This window comes from Amphiura filiformis, chromosome 2 (genome assembly GCF_039555335.1).
Source record: "Amphiura filiformis chromosome 2, Afil_fr2py, whole genome shotgun sequence".
Classification (NCBI taxonomy): Eukaryota; Metazoa; Echinodermata; class Ophiuroidea; order Amphilepidida; family Amphiuridae; genus Amphiura; species Amphiura filiformis.
This window is the reverse complement of record NC_092629.1, coordinates 36025432-36052528: the sequence shown is the minus strand read 5'-3', so window position 1 is coordinate 36052528 and position 27097 is coordinate 36025432. Positions and strand designations below refer to the sequence as shown.

The 27097-nt window shown below is 37.2% G+C and overlaps 2 protein-coding genes across 2 annotated transcripts; one reads left to right on the top strand and one right to left on the bottom strand.

The window, feature by feature from the left end:
• Window positions 1–882: 882 nt before the first annotated feature.
• LOC140146145 (dynein axonemal assembly factor 10-like) lies at window positions 883–27031 on the bottom strand. The gene is given in 9 exon segments (XM_072167905.1): window positions 883–1892; window positions 2444–2541; window positions 4713–4847; window positions 6234–6349; window positions 8894–8995; window positions 10575–10604; window positions 10607–10704; window positions 20473–20573; window positions 26716–27031. Coding segments are annotated over 9 exon segments (1077 nt in total). The 5' UTR covers window positions 26905–27031; the 3' UTR covers window positions 883–1684.
• On the top strand, window positions 13056–20478 carry LOC140146146 (uncharacterized). The gene is made up of 4 exons (XM_072167906.1): window positions 13056–13596; window positions 14814–15017; window positions 16027–16191; window positions 19177–20478. The coding sequence occupies exons 1-4, from the start codon at window positions 13395–13397 to the stop codon at window positions 19482–19484; spliced, it is 879 nt and encodes a 292-aa protein (XP_072024007.1). The 5' UTR covers window positions 13056–13394; the 3' UTR covers window positions 19485–20478.
• Window positions 27032–27097: the final 66 nt, after the last annotated feature.

Here is a 27097-nt window from a genome sequence, read left to right as displayed (position 1 = left end):
AGATTTTCTCTATGCTTACATTTTTGTCTAGACCTTTTTCCACAACCATGTTCTCTCTTATTTATGTACAAGAACATTATCAAATGTGGAATGCAGATGGCTAAGACAAACAGAAATACCACAAACACAGTCATTTGTCTACATTACACCCACTACCATGACTACCTCAAGAGTATACAACTTACAGACCTGCCAACCTACCTAAGTCAGAATGAGGGACATTGAGACCAAAACCTTCTACATATACACAAACCAGGTACCAACAAATTCAAAGGCTAAGGTGTGCAATACTTTCAGAATTCAGAGAAGGTTTTGCAGGTCTGAATTTATCACAATAGACTAAAGAGAATGCTATAGCAAATTTTAAAGAGATATTTTCATCATTTTCTGTTGTTCTTACATTTAAATTTGCCATCACTGAAATTGTCAGAAAACCGGACTGTCCCTCATTTTCACTTTGGTAAACCCCAAATGAGGGACAGTCCCTCAAAATGAGGGACAGTTGGCAGGTCTGAACTTACACTCAACCCTACATGATTTAGTTAAAAGTTGATGCGGATAGCTATGTGGCTGTCTTGCACACAGTATGGTTGCTGTAGAGTGAGTGACTCTCTTATAATGGGCTGAATGAGCTTTTCCAGTTGAGATCCATACACCCCTTATGGAAGACATGACCTTAATCTTCCACACAGGGAGTATGAGTTTACCTGAATGGTTGACTGCATTTGAAATCTACACCCCATGTGTGGGAGATTAAGGGCATGTCTTCCAAAGGGGGTGTATAGATTTCAACTGGAATAGCTCAATACAGCAACTGTGCTCTGCGGATGACAAACACAGTACTGTACATCCACTTCTTAACTGAACCTTGTGATTGTCTCAAAAGTCTCTATTCTGAGGTAAGTTTCTCCAAGATAAAATCTTTGGTGTTCCACAGGGTTCTATTTTGGGTCCAACACTCATTGTCTCAAAAGGTGGGCATACACAAATAACTCTGCTGTCTGGATTACAATGAATCGCCAAGACGTTAAGAGAATAAGTTCCTGGTGTTCCACAGGGATCTATTTGGGGTCCAATAATATTTTGCACTCTGAACATAACTGTTCTTGTCCTGGGGGCTTAATTTCTTTCTGCAACCATAATGGGCCGCAATATATCACTAACCGCATAATCCGAGGCACTGGTTCATTATTGTCAGGGTTAGGGTCTAATAGGGTTAGGGTCTTATGGTTAGGGTGGGGGTAAGGGTTAGGGGTTAGGGTTAGGGGTTAGGGTTAGGGTTTAGGGTTAGTGTTAGGGTAAGGGTTAGGTTAGGGATTAGGGTTAGGGTTATATTCGTATTTATTAGTACTAATATACTAGTAATAGTATATTGTGTGTATGCACTTTATTCCGTAATCAATGAGTATCATAAACAAACACCTTTCTGGCACAACAAATCATAGCACAGTCGTGTAAGCATTAGACTATGGGTACATAGATTGTGGGTTCGAACCCCAGCCAGGTAAACCGTTGTAGAATTTTAATTCTACCGATTTCTTTTTATTTTATTAAGTAAGAGGAAATAATAATAGTAATAAACTCGTGTTATATCTAGCCTCATAGGCCTATAATTACATGTATGTACTATGTGTTATCGCATGCGCCCATTATGGTTGCAGAAAGAAATTATGCGTCCTGGGGGCTATAATCTTGCAAGTTTGGTGACAATAAGTACTCTGATATTCTGATCATAAGATGAGCATACACACAAGCCAGACTTGTCAGGGTGCCAATCAAATCCTCCGATAGGTTGGGTAGATAGTGTGATGTTTTGAAGTAATGACACTGTCCCTGCTACTCCCATGTCTACGTCGTTGGAATCCTTCATAACTCGTTTATCTGGATACTCGCTGTGATAAGAAAAAGAGCATTATAAAATTATAGCTGTGCTTAACAAGGCGTACCCTGATCAACAGCCTCATCCCAAAATTTGTCTTCATAAAAACAGAGATATTGGTATCGGAAGAAAGTTCATATTTTTTCATTACCCAAGTAAAATTTAACGCCCGAGAGATGAGTTTCATTTAGATGGTGTGAACAAAAACAAGGTTAATTGTGGAAACCACACTGGAAATATGTGTAGCTGTACTATCCTATGGGGCATTATTAAACATGTTTTTGCTTCTCATAATTAAAAAAAAAAGGAAATGTCAAAATCATTTGAAAATTTATTGACAGAATTGTCTAAAAAGTCCAATCCAACAAATAAATTAGCAAAACTGTCAATTATTAACCGCCTGATTACATTCAGCCAGAGATGCAGTATTATTCTTCAGGGTTGTCAAAACTTCAGAGGAAAAAAATAACGAAAATTAGCCGACCAACTGCCCTCCTGATTTTTCCCATTTACGGGCAACACGCACAAAAACATTATTTGGCTTAATAATTATTACAGACTTACTATTTCCATAGATGTAATGAGCCGGCTCCTCCAAGGGTCATAAACACATCTCTATTCTGAGGTAGGTGTCTTCCTAACCACACTGTGGAATCATGTGACTGCAACAAGACAAACAATAATTGTGTTTTAAAACTGGTGACAAAACATGTAGCATTTGCATCTCGTCACTCACAACTCACCAGTAATTGAGTTTTAAGCAAATCGTTACAACATTTCTTACATATATATATACTGCAACTTGTGCTGTTTATAGTGAATCCAGTGGCGTAGATTTCTTTTTGACATTGGGGGGATGGGGTTGGAAAAAATTTCTTGAAGTATAGTGACTGCAGCACTTTTTGGTGACAGAATAAGTATATTGTACAAATAAAAATGTTTGCCATTTTGAAGCTAAACTGATGAAATATGTGGAATAAATTCGTGCAAAAATATGCACTTTTTGGACTAAAATGGCCAAATATATGGTTAATTTGGTCAGAAACCCACATACAGGCCTCAACATGGGGGGGGGATGATTGTATGGACCATCACCCCTGGCAAAATATTGGGCGGGGGGGGGAGGATTTATCCCCCATCTCCCGGGATCTACGCCTATGAGTGAATCAAATTTACCACACACCTTATCCCACAAGTGTTGAATGACCTCAAAATGTATACAGCTCAACTGATCATACTTATCCTACATTCGACCTTGCATGATTTTTTGAGTTGACACAGTCATGAAAATAACTATAGATACTTGACAGACCATTAGTAGCCCAGTTCTGAACCTTTTCATTGATCATTCATAACATTAACAATAGGTATCTGATGGATCAGTGAAGATAAGAAGGGATTATAATATATCCGTAACCTTGATATTATAATAGTACATCTTGAGGAAAAAGTGCAATGGACATGTTTTCATTTTATGTTTCAAATATCCCGCATGAAAATTGAGTATTTAACCCAAAATGGAAAATGGAACAATTTATTGGAAATCTGTTTTAACAGATTTTTTGACATCTTTTTCTGCACTGTATTATACCTAAATTAAGAAATTTGATAAATATTCAAAGAAAATATAGGTCATCCAAAAAAATGTTGATTTTTACACATTTTGGGGCAAAAAAGGAAAAATAAGCAAAAATATCAAAATCTGTTTTAACACCTTCATTCATCAAGTCATAACAAACGGCCTACATGCTTAATTTCTAATAAAATATTGAAATTGAGGAGCCTTCGGGCGAAACGAATCGTAGTGAACATGGAGTAAATTTGTTTCTTTTATGAAGTAAATTTGTTTCTTTTAATGTTATGTACACGCTCTCCTTCACAGGATCGAGCACTCTTTTTAATGAAAGAAGAAACACAACTTTATGGAAATTGTCAAAAATATAGGTATTTATTGATTTTCATGTTTTTTCTTGCAAATATGCTAATAATATGCAAATTATGAAATTGCAAAATAAAGTTTCTACATAGCATACATCTTTCAAGTGTGATGTTCAAAATGACAGACATCAAAAAGAGATTCGATGAAATGTAAAGGTGTAGTAACAATTTTGGCATGGACTGTCTGGTTAGGCAAAGTACGGTAAGTTGAGCTGTACTGAGGTCATAACTGAAAAGCGCGGTGTTAAAATGCACGACTTCCCTTCCGGCAATACCATACTAAATTTATCAAGGATAAATTTAGTATGGTATTGCCGGAAGGGAAGTGTTCCTAGTCTTTGTCAAAGACTACTTGTGATCGAAGGAGGAATGGGTAGCGTAGCGGTAACATTGAGCCGTGAAACGATGAGTCGTGATCAAGAGGGACAAGCGCCGAAACTGCAAGCAGAGCAACAAAGGCGTGAAGTGGTGAGTTACCACTCTGGTGTCTGTGAGAGTTTGGTATACCCAGTAGTTTTCTCCCTATGGGTAATATAGTTATAGCACAGACTAATTATAGTGCCCCAATATCCATCTGTTTAGAAGGCTATTGATACATGGTAGGTGTTTATAGTGAAGAGTTTCCGGACAATTTCTAACCATACAGAATTTATATGCCAAAGTACCATACATCTGCTGCAACTATAAACACACTTTATGCTGTTCAGTTCTCTCGATATAGATAATAAATTTCGGTTAATCATACTAGAACTTGAGGAGCTGATTTTGGCTATGATGGTCATTCTATATATAGGCTGCATGATCAGGGTACTGTGCTTAGAAGAGCTGGTCCCTGAATCACTTTTATACCTGAGTGGTTAATTCTGGCTATAATATTAGATTGCTTTCTATTTACCTTTTCAGAGAGCTTTGCAAATCCTTTTTCTGGATGCTGCGTCCTGAGATCAAACACATGGAATCTGGATTCTAGTGTTGTGGCTACTAGCTTATTCATGTTGATATCTTTACGATCAAATTCAACACAGCACACCTGATAAATCAAAGACAAAAATATACACATGGTTATAATAGGCATGTCATCTGCAATATACAGCGATGTAAATCTTCTGGATTTTTGTTTACATTACCAGAACTGGATAAGAGTATTACAAAAGAACATACCAAAAAAATTAAGGATGGGATAGACGATACCCCTTTAACCCATACCATAGCCCTGGGGAGGGGGGTACTCAAGTTTGGTTTGCGTAGGGGTGTGCCGCTGAGAATTTGAAAGGGGACCCATCAATATACCAATTTTGCAAGAAATTTGATCCCATCGATGTAAAAAAATTCAAAATTTTTTGGCCAATTTTGACACAAATTATCTTAATTTTTACAATTTTTCTTCCAAATTTTAGGGAGATTTCAAAAATGTTGTCTACAGTGAGGCAAAATTAGGCTATTTTCTGAAAAAAAATCGAGAAAATTTTGAAAGAAGGACCCATCCATATACCAAAATGATGAAGGAGTCATTGATATACCAAAAGGCTGAAAATGCTACCCATGTTTTTGGCACGTCCCCATATGGTTATTTGTACTGAGTACCCCCATCCCACCAGGACCATAGTATATTCCCACTGTCCCACACAAGCTCCCATAAATGTTCAATGAATGCACTTGTCCACCTGGCAAGGGGTTGCATTGATGTTAATTGGCAATATTCACAAGGGTTTTATTTTTGCGAATCAAGGTTATATCCAAACTTAACAAAATGCAAATATGAAATATTGTCATAAATGATAACACTGGTATTGCATGAAGTAAGTTAAAACTGACATGTCATTATTGCAAAATTGCATGGCCAATCTGACTGCCTCTCTCTGGTCATGCAAATTAAGGGCCCATTCACTCAGAGCATTTGAAGGAAGTTTGAATTCACATGTAATGAGATCATACCACTAAATCGGGTCCAACCCTATCTGACTGAAGAAATAAGAACTAGTATTCGCTGACCATACCAGGTGCATTAAATTGGAAAAAAAAAGTTTGAAATGAAGGCTGATATGCCAATTTTTTGGTGATAGCTGTGCTCTGTGGATGTTGTTCTCATCATCTGAGCATAAAAAGATGAAAAATACTACAATTCTGGTTTATTGGTTCCATGGACCAACTGATGTCACAACGTCATAGAGGTGCTGAGCTTACATCATGTTAGATGCACCACTGCGAAAAAATTGAGCTGCTCAACTACCAAAAAAATGCTGGTTCTAGGGTAGAAAATATCATACACTTTTGGTGTTTTGAATGAACAATGACATTATAACCATGAGAAAATGATGATTTCTTGGGTACCTTTTAACATATAAAAGAATAGGAACTTGATTTAGTGGTGTGATCCTTAATTAGCACAATCATCATGTGTACTAACTATACTTACTCCATTCTTAACATTAGTTTCCCATCTTAAAGACATGTTCCTGAGATCAAACAGCTTTATGTCTCCATTGTCATATCCGGCTGAAACACACCTATCTACCTGATTATGAGCATGACCTATTTGGAAAAAACAATAACATTGATTAAAAGTGACTAGTTCATTGCTTTTGCTGAACCAAAATGACTTATGTATTTTGGTCAAAATATTTTTTGTCAAAGTTGGGGAAATGTGTAGTTTAAGGTGGTACTACACCCCTTGATAAATTTGTTACTATTTTTGCATTTTTCTCAAAAACTAATAAAACACTGGTAACAAAAGTTATGAATATTAATATTATAGGGGCAACAAATCCAGTTACTACGCTGGAATTTCAGTGACTCAAGACAAGTAGTTATTGATTTATTGATCAAATATGTGATACGATCAAGGGAAATGAGTCGGATGTCGCTAATATTGATTTTGAGATATTGGCAAAGAAAGTGTTAAAATTCTTTTGTTTTATATTGTTTTCAGCGATTGATAAATTGATTAATTCACAAATAACAGTCGTATCAACATGGGGTTTTCAGTTTCTGAAAGCTCTAAATGTCCTCTTTAGAAACATGTGTAAAACTCATTTTCGACCAGGGCCGACATGTGACTCATTCCCCTTGATCATGTCACATATTGGTTTTCCCTCATTTTTGACTGAAACTCCACAACTGTTGTCTGTGCTGAAATAAAATTTTCAGTGCAGTAGTTGTAATCCTTGCCCATATAATATAGGTATCCCAGGCAAACCTTAGTTAACACATTTACTAGTCAGCGAAATTACCGAGACCGGGGCCCAAACACAATGCATATTTACATAGAAATTTGAATTTTTTTTTTTGTTTTTTCGGTGAAGGAAACCTACATAAATATGTTTTCTATACTTCACTTGACCCAAATATATGATTTTTATGGTGATAATCAAGTCGCATGGAATTTTAGAGGATTTTGATAGCAGTTCCATTAAAAAAAGCTGCTATCGCCATGAGACTAAGATCTAGAAACACCCCTGAAAGCCGTTTTGGGGAATTTTGCTTGCAGAATCTTTTTGATGAAAGTCAATCTTTGACAAGATGTAACTTTGTTACGGAAAGTGCTATGACAAAAATGTTTTCAGTTTTGGCTTTCTTTACTCAAGGGCTTTAATTTGATATGTAAAATGATGCAGTTTGATGGCAAATTTGAATTCACCTAGCATACCTATATAATATACATATCTTACTTGTCACTAATGCGCTATAATTTTTTAGGAAAATGCAAAAATAGGCACAAAATTGGACAGGGGTGTAAGTACCACCTTAATTACTCTTGCTTCTATTGAACAGCTAGCAATGCATACTAATTCAATGTGTCCCTTCCTGGCTGGTCAAAAGAAGCAACATTAATTAATACATACAACTTGATCCCGCTTTGGGTAATTTTTTTTTTTTTTCAACTTAGCAGTATTTCTCCACTTTCCAATATTGAATTATAAATAGTTTTTCTTTTTTTAAAACAATATACAGATCCGATATGTTACCAATGATACACATATCGGTACCGATGCGATAACCGATAGTTGGTTCAGCCCTAATTAACAGTGGTAGTTCAAATATGATACCCCTTGCAATTGTTTGACAGCACTTACGTGTAACGTGTAAAAAGAGTGTACACAACTAGGGTTGGGATTTTCGGGTAATTTTGTGCCCGGGTACCCGTATTTATTTAAAAAAAATATATATTTTTTTTGCATTGAATTGAATGCATTTTGAAATCGTTAATAGAGTATGACATGAATACAAAGTATCAATTTTCATATTAAAAATACAAAACATCTTGAATTTTTTTTATATTTTTTTTTAGGTCAACCATGAATGATCCTAGCATTTAGGTCTGGTCCAGGGACACTACAAAACCGAAAAAACTTAAAACAAAAACTTCCCGGGACTCAGTCCCTACCTTATACACAACATATCAAATTAGGGTTTAAGTGATTGATTTAAGCTAGAAATTTCAGTAGAAGACGAACGGGGAATGAAACACATCTAAATTCTAAGCATGTTTTAGAGTTTAGTTATGAAAATATGTTTTCATCATGAAATCAACATATGAATACACAAAACACTAAAGAGATTTTATAGCTGAGTCTAAAGGCTAGTGGTTTTTCCAACCAGGTTCACAGGTTTTTGCCACAGGTTAAAACCAGGATTTTTCCATTTGGCAAAAATACCAAAAACTAAAAAAGTTACAAATTAAAAAATTCAAGGCATTAAGGGTACACAATGTATTGTTGGTCAAATCAGCCAAAAAAAAAATCAATTTTATTATCTTAATCAATATATTATTGAAAATAACACTTTCATGTTTTGCAAAAGTTCATTCTACAAATCACACTTTGAAAACTTGCTTGATTCATTGTTGTTAATGAGTTGTGTACATTTTACAAAACTGTTGTTTCAGCCTTCTTTACAACTTAAATCAAGAACCACAGTACCTAGAAAAGTATATATGTGATATTTGAATTCTTCTACACACTTGCTATGAAATGATCAATGCAATTTTTGCCAAAGCTCACTACCATTCGCAAGATGCTGTGAACTACCAAATCGCAACAGTTTAAAATAGTTGCTAACTTTAAATTAGAAACTTACCAAATGCAACACTCCAGCAATCTCTCTTGGCTTCCCCTTCAGCAGGACTCATACATGCTACAGGAGATTCCTTCTGTCTTGGATCCCAGACTTTGACGGAACCTGGTTGTTACAGAAAAAAACATCAACATATTATTAACTCACTTCAGACGGGTGACGACTGCAGGCGACAAGTTTAATTTTTTTTAATTCAAACATTTCGGACTTGTAAATTCGCATGACCATGTTTGGAATCAGTATTCTGTGCAACAAGCTGCAATCCCATATCAAAATGAGTGCAAACAAGCCTAATATTGGTTCAGTGGTTCTTGAGATAGTTCTCGGTATTTTGAGAAAATATCTCAAAACTATATGACCTACAATGTAATCCTTACCCTAACCCTAAACTTCCACCTTAACCTATAATATAACTTTGCCTGAATCCTAACCCTGACCGTAAGTCTATTCTTAATAGTAACCTTTACCTTAATGCTAACCCTTATCCCTAACCCTAATCTAAAAAACAGGGGTGTGAGAAGCCTCAGACAAAAAAGAGGACAATTACTAAAACAGCTGAAAAACAGTGTAAAATTGGGGTAAAAACGCCAAATATGGGCTGAAAATAAAAGAAAACATGTAAAATTTGGCAATAAAATAGCTGAAATCAGCTAAAAGCTGAACTGTCACACCCCTGTTTATAACATTTGGCTGAAGCCAGGCAACATTCGGCTGAAGCAATAGTGCTCAGAGGCCACTGAATTCAAGGGATACCAACCAAATATGACAGGGATATGGGAAGAGGTCCAATTTTAGAAGCAGGATGAAAACTGGAGCACCCTGAGAAAAACCTGCGAGGACGAGCATGGATTGGCAACAAAACTCACACGTGGCAATGGGAGAATTGAACCTGGGCCACAGTGGTGAGAAGCAAGTGAAAATACCACTACACTAACCTGTGCCTCCCCAAATGCCCTAAACCATAACTTTAAACCTTTTTGGACTACTACATGACCCTTTTGAGTAATGGGATATTCCCTTATAAATAGCTGTCTCTATTTGCTCTCATCCAACTGTCTTTTTGGTGAGTGTCATTTTGGTCCGCTATGATGTGACAAATGACTTCACTGCAAAGAGCATGTTAATGCACTGTGTGCTAGCCATACGCTTCAACATAAAAACTCCCAAGTTTGAAGATATTTTCTCAAAATGTCAAGAACTTATCTCAATAACCACTGAACCAACACTAGGCTTGTTTGCACTTGTTTTAATGTATTTTTCAATGTAGATTCCAAATATGGTCATGAAAATATACAATTCTGACATTCTTATCCTAAATAAAATTGGAACTTGTTGTCTGCAGTCGAGAATAGTAATCTGCAGAAACATGTTGAGGATTAGACCCTTTATTGACTATTTAAGTATTGCTGTAATAGACTTGAAATACAATAGCATAGCCAGGACATTTTCAGAGGGGGGGGGCAAAGAGAGACAAAGCGGGCAAGGCAACTCTCCAGAGGAAAAAGTTACAAAAATGGTCACAAAATTGGGCTAAAAAGAACAAAAAAGGCTTACAATTTTTAAATACCAAGGTTGCCAGCATCCAACAGGAAGGGGGTGGGGCAAGAAGGGGACAAGAGTTCTCACTGGGGATTGCCCCACTTTGCCAACCCTTGGCTAGTCACTGCTTGAATATAAATCTTACCATCTCTGCTGCCAGTGACAATTTCCGGTGCCCTTCACCAATGCCCAGGCCTCCTATGCCATCTATGCTATTAATGATCTCATCATGACCTTTCACAGAATACAATGGAAGTTCTGTATTCTCCAAATCCCTAGAAAAATGGAAGAAACAAAATAGATTAATCAATTATGCAGCGTGGAAAATGTGTCCCTGTCAGAAAGAAGGGTGATTCTTGAACCACAATGCTGGATCCTGGGGCTTGAACAAACTTTGCAGCTTAAAAAGAAAAAGAAAAGTATAACATAAAAATAGGCCTATACTGAATACCCCTTTTTAAGAGGCGGTTCAAAACTGCACCCCAGCATGCAGGGGTAGTGCTAACTTGCGCTATGGGTCATAGGTGCATTCTTTTAGCTTTTGGCACACAAAAATACAATTTAGAGGTTGCTAAAGGGTCATTTGAACCCTTTATTTCTATTGTTTTGGATCCACAATATCACAAAACATAAGTTTTTAGATACATTTTTCTCAAAATATAATGTTGAGAACCACTGATCCAGTATCAAACTTGTTTGTACTATTAATTTTAATGTATTGTTTTATTCTGATTCCATATAGATGAGTTGACTTCTGACATCATTGCCTGGCAGTAGGCGCACACATTTTATATTACGCATTGTCGTAATTCAGTTCAGAATTTGCAATGATCATGGAAATGACGTATATTTTGTTTATAAACAAACATGACATCTATAACAATGATTTACTCTTCCCCTCTCCCCATCAATCAAAGTTGGATTGGAACACTTTGGACAACTGCTGAAGACATTGGCATTTCCCAATATTGCAGGGGAGAGGGTGTGTCAGTTTTCCATTCTTGACACAAAAGAGTTCCAAGACATATTTCCAAGATTGTAGATATGTTTGACATAGAGAAAGAATTATGTTGTAAAACCTGTGACTTCTTATTTGATACTGTACTTGGTTTGGACTTCCAAGCATTGTTTAGGGAATAGGCCTACTGTACTTGGTTTGGACTTCAAGCATTATTTAGGGAATACTGTAGTTGGTTTGAACTTGTTATTTCATGCATTATGTAGGGAATACTTGGTTTGGCCTTGATGTATTGATCCTGCCAGCAATTAACATAATTAATTAATTAAAGTCTCATACTATGTACAATTTTACCCTAAGTTTGATCAATATAAAATTATGTATTCTCTTTGAAGTTATAAAAATTTCAGTCCAGTGGTTAGAAGATAGCTCTTGATATTTTGAGAAAATATCTCAAAACTTTTCTGTCCCCATTCACAAAGGACATATCACTGCAAATACAGGTGTCTTCAAACAAAGAAGAACAACCCAACAGTTGGAACATCTTGAAACTCCCAACTTGCAACTTTACGCTCATTTTGTGGGAGCAGGTCACATATACGCAGTTTGAAATATTGACTCCCAGCCTCCTAGGAAACAAAAGTTACAGCATTGATTGTGAAAATGACCGTATGTAATAGTCCTGATGCACATTATTAATGTATAATTACAATTATTAGTATTGATTCATTGATTAACACACTGTTAGATTAAATTTACATATGATCTGAAGAATTCAGATGCAACATGTTGTATAGCCAAAGGCTGCCTTATGTACACTATAATCAGAGACTGAGTTTGCGTCTGACGTCACCTGTCAATAAAACTCAGAATGATTTGTTTACGATTTGTCCTGATGACTGAAATTTCTGAATGCAGCAGTAAAACCATCTCAAAAGTTATTTTATTGAGGTCTTCAATTGGAAACTTTATTACCTGAAGGCAATGTTAAAGTCAAACATGTCTATAAATAAGTTGCTATTTGCCTTGTAAAATCAAAGTACCATAACTTGTCACCATTTTCTGCGATTCCTTTTCTCTGATGAAGGAACCAGATGAATCAACCATTGTTTTATGCACTACTAACAGATCACAGGTTGTAGGGAGTTGATTGTCAAACACAAACATGATCAGTAGAAATACAGATACAAGTGACACGACACAAGGCAGCAACATGTCATCACATTTTACATCTGAACTCATCAGAGAAGGTATCTTACCCTTCCCATAATGCATTTCTTCCATTAAATTTCAATTTTCTGTACTGATTTGCTATCTAGTGCAACATGGGTTGATAAAATGTACCCTAATGAACAGACCATATGTATCCAGATCTGGCAAAATATGTGTATTTCCTGAATATCAAGTATCAACCCATGTTTAGGCAGTCCATTCTCAAAATGAAAACACCTTTATCTATAGCCTACCAATGAAATGGGAGTGTTATTTGATGAAATGATGTGATGTATCACATTGAAAAGGATTCTGGGAAGGGTAAGATATATTTTCTGATCTGAACTCTTCATCTAAGCTGCAAGTCCTGTCAGTCATTTGCAAATTCGATCGGTAATGACTTTTGTTTTTAATGAAAATAACACGCACATTATCGTCCAGCATACATGCATATGGATAGATTGCTTAAATGCTTCTTTCGTTTGATTTCTTGACCATTTCATGCGAAAAACCATCAGTGGACAAAAGCATTGTGTGTTATTGACAGCAATGTGCATTATTTAGCAGGGTGACCTAATATGTGTTCATATTTTTAACCAGTATGACAGAAAGATCGACGGACAGTGGATAAATCGGCAGGTACTGAACTCTGCACTCCGTTCTTTAAAAAGCATTTGCTTTAATGGATTTTGTTGAATTTCTTGATTCATATTGATTTGAATGGAAGAGAACATCCAATTTTGAGCTGGGTCTTTTTCTCAAGCAAGTATCATCAACACATGTCTTGACCATTGTATGAATTCCTCAACTTCAGTGAGCATGTGGCAACACACAATGCATCATTTCAGCAGCACTACATTGTCAGCTCTGGTTTTGGCCTACTTTATGTTGTTGAATTGTTCATCATTAATCCTGGCTTGTACAGACACCACCTTAGCTACCATTCTCCCAAACAATGGATATTATAATACAGGAACTCCGGATCACATCTTGCAAGGTAATAACAACCAGTATATAAAAGTTCCCACAAAATGAGCGTAAAGTTGCATGTTGGGAGTTTCAAGACCTTCCAATTGCTAAGTTGCTGTTTTTTGTTTGAAGACAACTGTATAGTCAGTGGTATGTCCTTTGTGTCCCCATGCACAAAAGATTATGTACCACTGCCAATACAGGTGTCATCAAGCAAAGAACAGGAACTCAACTCAACAGTTGGAACATCTCAAAACTTCCAACATGCAACTTAATGCTCTTCGTGCTATCCATATTATAAAAAGTCCCAAGTTTTGAGATATTTTCTCAAAATATCAAGAACTATTTTAAGAACCACTGAATAGGCTTGTTTGTACTCATTTTGATGCATTTTTCATGATGATTCCAAATATGGTCATGAAAATTTACAATTCTGAAATTTTTGAATTTTTTATTGTTTTTAAACTTGTCGTCTGCAGTCGACACCAGCGCGGAGAGAGTTAACGCTCATTTCGTGGGAGCAGCTGGTCACATATTTTTAAACCATAACATTCAATATTGTGTCAGAGGTGCCTATTCTTCCAGAAAATCTAAATTATTCCCTTATTTGACTGCACCATGGCTACATTCTTCCCAGTGGTGTAGATTTCTGTTTGACACGTGGGGGATGGGGTTGAAAAAAATTCTTGAAAGTATAAGGAATCCAGCACCTTTTGAGCACAGAATAAGTTTATGGTACAAATTGAAAGCGTTATTGGTACAACGTTATAGACGATAACGCAAAACAAGCAATTGAAGTTTATCAGGCGAATGGTGAAATAATCTGGGAAATGCGAAGCGTGCAAAAATTTTTGTCATTTTGAAGCTAAATTGATGAAAAATGGTGCAAAAGTGGAATAAATGCGCGCGAAGTGCGCACAAATTTGCAATTTGGGGGATAAAATGGCCAAATATGAGGTTAATTTGGACAGAAACCCACATACGGGCGGCAACATTGGGGGAATGATTGTATGGACCATCCCCCATGTGGCAAAATATTGGGGGGATTTATCCCCCCCCATCCTCCCGGGATCTACGCCTATGATTCTTCCCCAACTTTAATCCTGCAGGAAGTACCCAAACACAAAATTCTTTCCCAACAGGGTAAATACTAAAATAATTCCCTCCCCTTGGCAACGAATACTGGAAGAATTAGACACCCCTGCACTGTGTAGAATTCAAGCTTCTTTTTCTTTTTTGTTGAAGGTCATGAGATTACAAGTTTGACAACCAGAAACATCCTACAATGTGCTGGCAAGTGTACTGGAGACGAGCTGTGTGTATCATTCAACTACTCACCAGATTCAAAAGTTTGTGATCTCAACAGCGAGACTCACACTACTCAACCTGCATCACTTGTGCCTCAAATAGGAGTTGAATATTACTACTATGACTGGTCAAAGTTTACAGGTACAGTAAAATCTATATGCATCAATCAATCAATGTACCAATCAAACAATCATGCAATCAATAACACTCATGTTACTCAACTCACATCACTTGTGCCTCAAATAGGAGTTGAATATTATGATTGGTCAAAGTTTACAGATACAGTAAAACACATCAAACATAAAACACATAAAATCAACCAATCAATCAATCAATCAATCATTCAATCAATCAGACTCACGCTACTGAGCCCACATCACTTGTGCCTCAAATAGGAGTTGAATATTTCTATTATGACTGATCAAAGTGTACAGATACAGTAAAATCCAATCCATGCATCAATCAATCAATCAATCAACCAATCAATCAATCAGACTCACACTATTGAGTCCACATCACTAATTGTGCCTCAAATAGGAGTTGAATATTACTACTATGACTGGGCACAGTTTAATAGGAGCATGCAGTCAAAGCACATGCATCAATCAATCAGTCAATCATTCAATGAGACACATGTTACTCAATCTGCATCACCAATCAATCAATGAGACTCGCACTACATACTACTAAACCCACAGCATCATTTGCACCTCATCGATATAGGAGTTAAATTTCTACTATGACTGGTCAAAATTTACAGTTATGAATAAATAAAATGAAACAAATGAAATGCATAAACTGAATAAAATGCCTGAAACAGATGCAATACAAGTGAATGAATGAATAGTACAGTAAACCAGGCCTCGAAATAAGCCAGAATTACTGAGGGCCATTTGGGCTCCCGATCTAAAATGTTTGAGGGCCCTCACAATTTTTGGTGGGCCTGAATTTTGGCCATTGGTTTTAACCTACATGTATGAACCCTACAAAAAAGTGAGAAAAATGGTAATTTTTTGTGGGCCATTTGGGCCCGCTGGATGTACCTTTTGCGGGCCCTCACTGATGTTCTGGGGCCGAGGGCCCTCCTTATTTCGAGGCCTGAAGTAAACAGAACTAACAATACTTTTGTTTCCCTGTTTGTTTCATGCAGGTTGCAACTTTATTTCTCCCAATGCAAACTGTGTTCAATTCCTACACCCCAGACTCCCACATGGGACAACACGCATAGAATTCAGTGTGAAAACGATATCTGATGCATTTGTAGTGTTATCACCTGAAAACAGAGTGGTAGATCCTGACCCTATGTATGTTATTGGTAAGCGTATTATTAGTGTATTTGCTATAATCGGTAGTGTATTAGGAAGGTGGGGCAAGTCAGTGGGCGTAGCGTGGGTCATCATATGGAGGGCACCGACAGTGGCGTAACTAGAGTTGGTAGCGCCCGGGGCAAGAAACAAAATTGGCACCCCTACCCCCCACCTGAGAATATCTTAGACGTGGGCAGTGGTGTAGGGGTTGTGGCACCCAGTGCTAAGGATACATAATGGCCCCCGCCCCAATGGTTGAAACAATTGGGTGCGGAGCACGCAAAATTTTGGACAAATAAGGCCTAACACTAATTAATTTTGGTTACTAGAAGTTGAATATCGGTCTTAAAATGTTCTTTCAATTGATTTTGTGCTGAAATGCACTGAAAATTAGACTTTCATCGCTTGGAGGGGGCGCAGAATCGATCCTGAATTGGTCAATTTGGCGCCCCCTAAGGGTGATGCCCGGGGCACATTGAGGCAGTCCCTGAGGCAGTCACTGCCTTTAGAGGAGAGCGAGAGCAATCACTCTCTACTGCTCTCCTTAAATCTGATATAGGAGAGTGATTTTTAGCTCTTCTGCAAATTCCAAAAGACAGTCCCTGCACAGGTGATGAGTGCACCCTGCTGAGACTGAGAGTGGGTCATTATTTAGCCAAGTCCCCAGGGCCAAGTCCTACATTTCTTGTATCACTTTTAATCAATTTGTAGAACTTAATTGATGGACATGGAAAACAAGATCAATGCATTTGCAACATCTTGCTACAGAGTCATGTTAAACATCAAGCGTGTGGATCGGATTCCAAATGAAACCATCTACAACCTGACCAACACCACTCCACTGGTTGCCAGAGTCAAGATTCATCAACTCAAATTTCTCGGCCATATACTGCGTCTTGAAGATGGCGAGCCTGTGAAAGAATATGCGCTTTATATTCCACCACATGGGAAGAGGAAACCGGGACTGACGCAAGCACACTGTACTTACAGTATGTCCAGCACCTCCTGGGAGATACTGAAGGATGCTGCAGCCAAACAAAATTGTTTAAACGCTTGCCCAAGATCGCATTAGTTGGAGAAAGCTTGTAGTCGCCTGCTCCGCAGCCGACTGATGATGATGATGATGAATTGATGGAATTATCATGAAAAAGACAAAAGAGAATATTTGTAACAAATTTCACTTTTTTCCTGACATGCATGCAAATCACATGCTCGATGTTTTGATATTGATAATTTGCAAGGACAACTCATCAATCATGTAAATTGCATGACATCACCAAACAGCGCACATGCGTCAATTATGCATTATGAACATGTCCACAATATTAGTAATATAAACAGACGTGACAATACAAATTGCTCAATGAAGAACTACTTGAAGGGCAATTAATTGGGGCATTGATTCTCCATACTGGTGGGAACTTAACACATGATGACACATCATAGTATTGAAATTAATTTGTGAGAATTAATTAATTATTACTATTTCAATAAATTAGTAATTGGACTGGCTATTCTAGTTGAAATCCACACCCCATGGAAGACACAATAATGATCTTTTACACAGGGGAGTGTAAATTTGAAATCTACCCAGTGCATATTGCATTGATCTCCAGCTTGTATGTATTAAATTGCAAAACTACTACTTAGAAATATAACTAAATCCAACAAAATGCATGAACGTGTTGAGAAGTTATTGATTAGCTGCAATGTCTACAAGATACAATATCAAAGTTATGTTTAATTCTCTCCCAATTGAAATTTGCAACATTTAAAAAAAAAAAAAACAATTAATGGCTGGGGTATGATCTTTGGACAGTATATTTTGTGGGACATGATGACTCATTGATGAGAGCACATCAGACATATGGAATTGCATTCTGAATACGAAGAATGTCCTTCTGATATCAAATAATTTTTGATTTTTTGAAATTCACAATATAATACACATTTTATGGCAAATTATTAAAAATTGATATTTTTGATATTTAACAGTCCTCTCAGTCCTTTCATTTATCACTGATTATGTTACTTACTTTGAAAAAACAAAGAAATTTGAAGCCATTTTAGAACTAGAAATTTGATGTTCGAGGTTTCTGTGGCGCTGTTTCGGCTCTCACCCAAAGGTTCCATTTAAAAAGTCATGTTCTTATCCAATGACCCCATATTTTTTACATTTTGCTCTCACCAAATGCCAAAAATCATGCTTCACCCAATGACCCCATATTTTTTACATTTTGCTCTCACCGAATGCCAAAAATCATGCTCTCACCCAATGACCCCATATTTTTTACATTTTGCTCTCACCAAATACCCCTGCAAGAATGCCAGCCCTACACCTATATCCATTTCATATTGAAGTGCCCCCCCCAGCCAGGCCATAAAAGTAAACAAAATGATAAAGACTGAATATTTCAAAGCTCATTTCATCTCCCCCAATAACCGTCTACCTCCCGCTTGATTTACGCTAATTTGTACAAAATTTCTGTGGTATATGTGTACATGTCTGCTTTATCTTTCATATTTGTCATTTACACAGCTCATCAGCGTTTGAGCATGTTAAGGGGGTCCCGGGAAGGGGGTACTACACCCCTGCTCAATTTTGTCCCTATTTTTGCATTTTCTCAATAATTATAGCGCATTGGTGACAAGTAAGATATGTATTATAGGGGCAAGGACTACAACTACTGCACTGAAAATTTTATTTCAGCACAGACAACAGTTGTGGAGTTACAGTCAAAAATGAGGGAAAACCAATATTTGATTAATAAATCAATAACTACTTGCCTTGAGTTGCTGAATTTTCAATGCAGTGGTTGTAGTCCATGCCCCTATAATATACATATCTTACTTGTCACCAATGTGCTATGATTTTTGAGGAAAATGCAAAAATAGGCCAAAATTGGCCAGGGGTGTAGTACCCCCTTAACTGACTGTTATTTTATTGTGCAGACTGCATATATATATATTATATATATTCCAATTTGTTATAGATATAGGCGGCAATGGTGGAGCTGATATTTTTGTTCGTCAATGCAAGGGTTGTAGTAATGCATTCAACCAAGCAGTTCCTAACCTAGAATTAAGTGACCAGCATTACCGTCGATTTTGGATTACGTGGGACAGCGGCTTGATTCGTGTTGGCAAGAACCAGGACACAGAGAGCTTGGTGGAGTGGCAGGACCCCAATCCACTGCCAGTTGATGTTCATTACATTGGGTTTGCGTCATGGTATACACACATTGGAGATTGGCAGTTACATTCATTTTGTGACCCTCCCTGGGAATGGCAGACCCAGTGACAATTTACTCTCCAGTTTTGTCAGTGTTATTACATGTACCTATACCTACATGATGTAATGTACCACATTCTCTCTGATAAATGCCCCCTTTTATTAATGCCCACATAGTTTTTAAAAAGTGACTGAAATAAAGAAATTGTGATGCCATAGCATGAAGGTTAGCATATAACTGGCATTTGTTGGGCTGAAGTGGCAATTGTGCACGTGTGAACTGTATCGTTGCATCAGATGCGCACATGCAGAAGACGACATCAAAAGTACTATACACAACTTGGAGACGGCTCATCATCCGGGACATTGAAGGTACTATTTACGGATAGGAGTACTGATAATAGAACTGTTTTGGGTCATGTGATCCACTTTTAACCAATCAATAAACAAGAATATATTAATGAAGTATATAATAACAGTTATAATGCCTAGATTAGCAAATTAGTTCAGCTGCTAAGCTCCCAAATTAGTTACAATTATGCACTTCTTGATACAAGCATGATAGTTTCCACACATGAAGTACATGATCCAAAGTTTATTTTAAGATATGGAGGGCTTTGGAGTCATTTAGGATTTGACCCCTAGTGACCACTAGAGGTCACATTTCCTGTCAGCTAAACGAGCAATTTTGCCACCACTTTTGTCAAAATTGGATCAAGTTGAAATTTTTACTCACTGTACTGTCTGTAACGATATATCACAGATAGCACAAACGATACATTTGTGAGATCCTTGTGATGATAATGTGATCAGACAAATAATTTGGTGTATGGTGACAAGATTGGAACATTTTCAAATGTTTATCCCTGTGTGACCTTTTGTGACCTCTAGAGGTCACTAGGAGTCAAATATACCTCCACATCTTAAAATTAAACATTAGACCATGTACTTCATGCAATGCATGAACGCTCTCATGGTTTAATCACAAAGTGGACAATGATTCAGCTTAGCAGCTGTACTAAAAAAAAAATTCTGTACAGTTATGTATTGTATTTACCATATTCTCATATTCCCATCAAAGTCGCCTGTTGCAAGGTGTCTCTGTTGAAGGCTTGATGCTCCAAATGTACCACATCTAAAAGCTTCTCTCTTCTCTGCCTAAAACATATTCAAAACAGACAAAGAAAAATAAAAACCTGATTGCTTGTCCTCGACCAGTGGCGGCGCCAGGGGAGCATGGAGGGGGGAAATGCCCTCAGTCAGAACTCTTTCCCCCAGTTTCCATAATACAGACCCAACATTACAAAAATTTCCACTTTTTGCAGCAAGTTTGAGCAAAAATTGTTGATTTTGCTCCCTCCCCCCTTCACTTTGCTTCCCCCATGCAAAACAAACAAAAATCTACCTTAATCTTGACAATCTGGAATGAAGTTATATACATGTATAAAAGAATACCGACCCTAATTTTGAAAATTCTACAATTGTTTGAAAATTGTTGACATCCTGAAAAGTTTTTTATACTAATTTACACTTCTGAACTTCTGATACAGAGAAATATCCCAAATTGAATAAACGTTTTCTAGCTAATTAGGCCTATTGTACGTATGTAAACATGTTTTGGCTATGAAATTATGTGAACAAAAATGTGATGGTACTGACCCAGTCTTTTGCAGAGAGTGTGAGGAAAAGCAAATCTTTTTACTGATTAATGGGGGAGAGGTGAATTCCACCTGCACCCCCTGTATACTTGAATCAAGTTGCAATACAACAAAATTAGGTCAATGTTAATGTCTTCATTTATGCTAGGCACATTTGTATTCAAATAAAATATAGAGTGTATGACCCGATTTTGGGGTCAAGTGTCCGAAAGGTCGCTGACCTCTGAATTGAGTTGCCAGTCTGCTGATGAAAGTCGAAGTGTCGACTGAAAATTCCAGGTACGCAAATTTTTGTGTTGAGATCAAAGGTTTAAACCTCTAAATTAAAATATGTACTGTTGATCAATATTTAGGCCTGTTATATTGCACCTAGTAGATTTGTTTGAAATCAAAATAATATATAAACTACATGCTAGCTAGACTGCCAAACTCATGTCTTAAAAATGATAGTTAGCCATTTATCTATATTAGTCGTCATATGACTAACATTTGAAGACTGAGCTCTTATACATCCTCCGGAGCAGCTCTCCGGAGGATGTATCATATTAAGAAGTCAGTCTTCAAATGATAGTCATATAACGACCAATAGATAAATGACTAACTAGCTCGGGATTATTGGGGCAGAGGTTATCTTTTGAATCCTTTCATGACCACTGAAGTATACATAATAAAGGACACTCACACAAATTGAAAGACTTGTTGCTCGCGACAAAAGAATGTCAAAGGTCATAAAACACTAATTTGGCGTATTCTGCATTAGCAGGAAAAAGAAATTCATTTTCTTGACCAACAGACACCCCACACACAGTGATATTTGATCATCATATTTCACCCACTGACTGCACATATCCATATATCAAGAGGTGGGGCTATTTTGTGGGTAGGGAAATATTGCTGTGCATCCCACAACATGGGTTCATGGATTGTATTTTCATATGATATAACTTTTAAATTTATATAATACTTTATTTTCTGTAAATGTCTGATTGTATGTACGTGAGGAAATACGCAATAAATAATAATATCATTACCGTACCTAGATCTACATAATTTGTCAAGACATCTTTATTTATCAGTGAGCCTAACTGCTCACCCACATTATAGACATGTACATGTACACCAAAATCAGTCCCCGAAATGGTTTACTTTCTGACTGAGGAAACTCAACTCCGAAACATTAGTGGCATACAGGGGAAAGAAGAATTACGCATCGCACACTAGCACATTTAAACATGAATTTACAAATGGAAACATAACATGGATAGGAAGATATACCAGAGTAAAAACTCCGGACATACCTGCCTGTGCGGGGACTTGAACCCCAGACCTCTCGCATGTCGGGCGAGCGCTCTACCACTAAGCTGTCCCTGATAAACAGGACTCAAGTCTGGTACTTATGGATATGAGCAGTCAAAGTTGAACAGTACAAACAACACATTATATACCAGTGTACGAGATCAATTAATGATGCTTACCCGCCAGCCTAATATAATCATACAAACAGAGGAACAGGCTTGCGCTTAAGAATATCGATTCAGCATCATTAAATTGATCTCGTGTGCTAGTTTGTAATGTTTCCATGTTCCAGTGTATGATGCGTAAGCCTCTTCCTCCATTAAGTGGCAGTTAAAATGCAATCCCCAAGCCTTTGGTTACATTTGTATGAATTTGTAGAAGTCACCTAGTACAAACATAGAAATTGTTGCATAATTGGTCCAATGAGTCCCATTAAGGTTGATATTTTCATATACCACTCCCCATAACCGGTGTTTTTATGCTTGTCTTAATATCGTTCATGATAGATTTTTGTGTATAAATTATGGCATAATGGCAATAGCCAATATTGAAAGCAAAACAGAAATGCCCTGTACGACAATGCTGCAAATGCCTGTATTGAACGGAAAATTTTCGTTTTTAAATCTTTTTCGTACCGATTCAGAAAAAACAAAAAACAAAATATATTTCCCCTTGCAATATGTAGGCCTACATTTCAAATGAATGTAAAAAAGTTTGGGTTAAAAATGGAGAAGAAAAAGAAACCTGCCACCCCGAGTATTGAACCGGGTACCTCTTGCATAAGTTGCATAAAAGCATAGCGCACTAACCAACTGCGTTAATCAGCCCGCTACCACCATCTTGGATTTTTTAGAACTTTATAGTTGTCGATCTGAAGTCTCTTCAGCAGTTAGTGTGGTTCGCTTTTTTCACACAATGTGAATGACGCGAAACCATTGAGGAGACTATAATTATCTACGATAAGCCTGTCCAGAATTCAAGAAATTGGTAGCCACCAAGGAAGCTATTTTTGTGTGAATTCTCCGATTTCTCCGGAAATACATCAACTTGGAGCGTCAGATTTCAGGATAGTAATGAGAAAAATACGATCTATTTTGTGATACCAAAAACTCATTAACAATGACAAAAATCGGGGGGGAGGGATGATGTTGTCGATCGGGTTACGGACCTTTAATATGAAAATTAACTTTGTTTTCATGTCATACTTTATTAATGATATCAAAATGCATTGAATTTGAATGCATTTTGATATCATTAATTAATAGTAGGGTGGCCACAATGCTAGCTATTGTGTGTACCCCTGCCTACATACACAAATGTATGGTGGAAATTGTAACAGATTCTGCAGCAGTTGGAAAACTTTTGGGCATTTTGAATTCCATATAATTTGTCTCCTAGTAACTTCTGTGCAAACCCGGCTACCTAATTAGATCGAAAATTTTCTGCTCGTAATGAAGGTGAATATAGCATTTTTGTGCGGTCACGCATAAAAAGTTACGCACAAAATAAATTTTGTCATCAAATAAAACTATTTTCCCAAAGATGTACAATTATGCTATATTCAGTTTTACAGTCTAGACCCTCAGAGCAAAATCTTGTGCAAAAATCAGACAATTTGGTTGTGTAGTTTAGGAAATACAAGCCTTTGAAGGTCATAATTGGCACATAATAGCGCCCTCAATGGTGAAAATCACACATATTTACCTTAAAAGTCCTGGCAAAAGAGTTATTTTTGTGATTTCAGCCATTTTAAAAATGTTGTAAAGAAGCAAATACAGCAATTATGATACTGGATTTTTAATATTTGCATAAATGGACATTAAATAAACAAAAACAATACATCGCATGCCTTCTTTGGCTTTATTCCCACAATTATCGCTTCATGAATATGCAAATTTATGACAAAATCAGGATTTTCCTAAAAATGGGGTAAAAATGGCCGATTTTGTGAATCTTTAAAAGACTGTATCTTCGCAACGCCAACGGATTGTCCGATTGAGTTGATTCAAAAGGTTTTTTAAATCATTTTGCAGAAGGAACAATCCTGACAGAAAAAGTAATTCCAGGGGTGGGTTTGAAATTTTCATGTGACCACCCTATTAATAGAGTATAATGAATACAAATGATCAATAAATTTTCATATTAAAAACACAAAACATCATTTATTTTTTATTTTTAGGTCAACCATGAATGATCCCAGCATTTAGGTCTAGGTCCAGGGACACTACAAAATAACTTACAAAAAAAATATATTATTTTTTTTTTTAAATTTCGAGCACCCAGGCACAGTGTCATCGCGAGGGATCGAAATAAGCGATAGCCCGATAGCCATGGCTATTAGGTTTTCTGTCGGGCTATTGGGTTTTATCTCCATGTAGCCCGTCGGGCTACAGGGGTTTTCATGCGCGCAGAAAAATGAAAACATGTGAAAGAAAAATAAAAGCTTCGATCTCCAATATTTACGGCCTGCCCAGAAATTATGTAACATAAAATGCAATGTAACGACATTTGTTGAAGTGAAGTCACCGTATCATTGTAACATAATTTAAAAATAGAAATAAAATACACTCCGCCGGCATAATTACACAGATTGCGATATTGTCTAGAACCACTGCTATTGCAGTGCTGAATGATGACACGTACATGAGTTGGAAAATTTTCTAATCCTAGGGATCGGAGAGAAATGCTTTGTGGGTGGTGTGTAGAGATATGCCATCGGTGAAATACGACACAATGATCGGCCGTAGAAGCAAAAAAATGACAAAAAGTTGCCCTTGAATTATGTTTTATAGTCATCATACTCCAGTAATTCAATAAATATCATAATATTTGGCCTAAACTTGAACTCATTTGCAATGAAATGTCATTTTTATTGAGAAATGCATGGGTTCCATGTGGTGCCAATGGTGTTGAATTCTGCACTTTGCAAGTTTACTGCATTTTGTGGAATTCGCGAACTTTTATGGCATAAAGCAACACTTTTATAGTAAGTAAACTGCTTGGGAACTTTCTTAAAAGCGAGATAGTTGGTTACAGGCGAGAATCGTGGCGTGAAACGCGAGATCAGCACATTTTTTGCCGGGCTTTAACTATACCATGAATCTATACCGGTAACACGTCATTGTAACCAAAATCACAAAATCTGATACCAATTAATTAAAACGGTACATTCAATACTTGACAGATTCGAGATTAAGAACCCTTCATTTTAGGATTTGAGCATATTTTAACACTTTCAGGGGGTTCAGGGTTCTGAGAACCCTGGTTTTAAAACCTAGTGCTACCCCTGATTATGGGGGGTAAGGGTTACTCACTAATAACTGAATATTTGAACAAACGATTGGTTTGAATTGTGCAAAAACAATGTCTTTTTTCAGGGCTATTGAATTTCCTTCAGGGCTATCAGAAAAAATGGCTAGATAGCCCGGATGGCTATCAGGAAATGGTTCCTTATTTCTACCTCTGTCATCGCCCCGATATCTTCATGGCAGAAATCGCCATGGTAGGTTGAATCCACCGCCAAAATTGGCCATTTTGTATCGACCTGTTTACTAGTTTTGAGTCGCATAATAGTCCGAAGGACATCTGACTAAGGCTACTGACAATAGCCCCGATTAGCTCGGTGACTGACCTCGCTGTGTGTCAGTCGAGCATAGTACCGTACACCATAGGTCATATTCTTTTAGACTACTTCCACGACTGGCCTATACACTGCGCTATATAATTCGGCACATATAAATCAGAAATATTGTCAGTTTTTGACTCAAGACGCAAGCTACTGTCTCAAGACGCAAGCCAACAACTATCATATCTGTTCAAAATATATATTCATGTGCAAGGAACCACATCTGGTTTTACGAAATCATTTACGGGAGATATTCATCATTTTCTACACCGGTACCGTATCCAAAGATTTCCTTCTCATATCAAACTCGTGCATAGCAAATTCACGTGGATATCGATCCCGGGTATTTATGTTAGTATCTCTGCTGACAAAGTAATTATTAGCCAGGCGATGTCGGTGTGCCAGGCAGGGTATTTCCTGCCCGGGTAATGTAATCTCGGGCGGGTACCCGCGAGCTCGCCCGAAAATCCCTGGCTTAGTTACTAATACTAGGCTTCTGAATTTACTAGTCAAAAGCAATGGTAAGTAGCATGCTTTTAAGTTGAATTTGTACTCCATTGCTGAGCAACGATCGATTGGTATTAAACCAACGAGGTAGCGCGCTTTTATCGATGCAACAAAATGTGCGCTACCTCATGACATTCAATGGCTAGAAACCAATCACTCGTCGCTCAGCGATGGAGTATAAATTCAGCTTTACACTGCCATTACAAAAGCATACCTCATGCAGAAGTTTCATTTCTGCTTTGCCATCCTTGCTATGTGACATTTCATACACATGAAGTGCACCAGTTTTTCTCGGGTGATTTCCGAGTGCCACAAAACGGGCACTGGATGGGATCCATTTACAGTCGAAGAGTGTAAAATTTACAGACTTCTGGGCGTGAAGTATTATCTGAGGTTTATCCATCTTCTGTTAAATGTTACAACACTGTAATTTAAGTGTATTTTAGGTAGATTTTGTGTTTACAAACATTTGAAATGGATCGGCTGCTGGTTGCTAGCGGCAGCGCGTCGTCGATGTGGAGAAAAGGTTTGCGAACAAACAAATCAATCAATCATGTGTTTTTGTTTAAAGAAAAGTGTTGTACCTAAGTTCATAC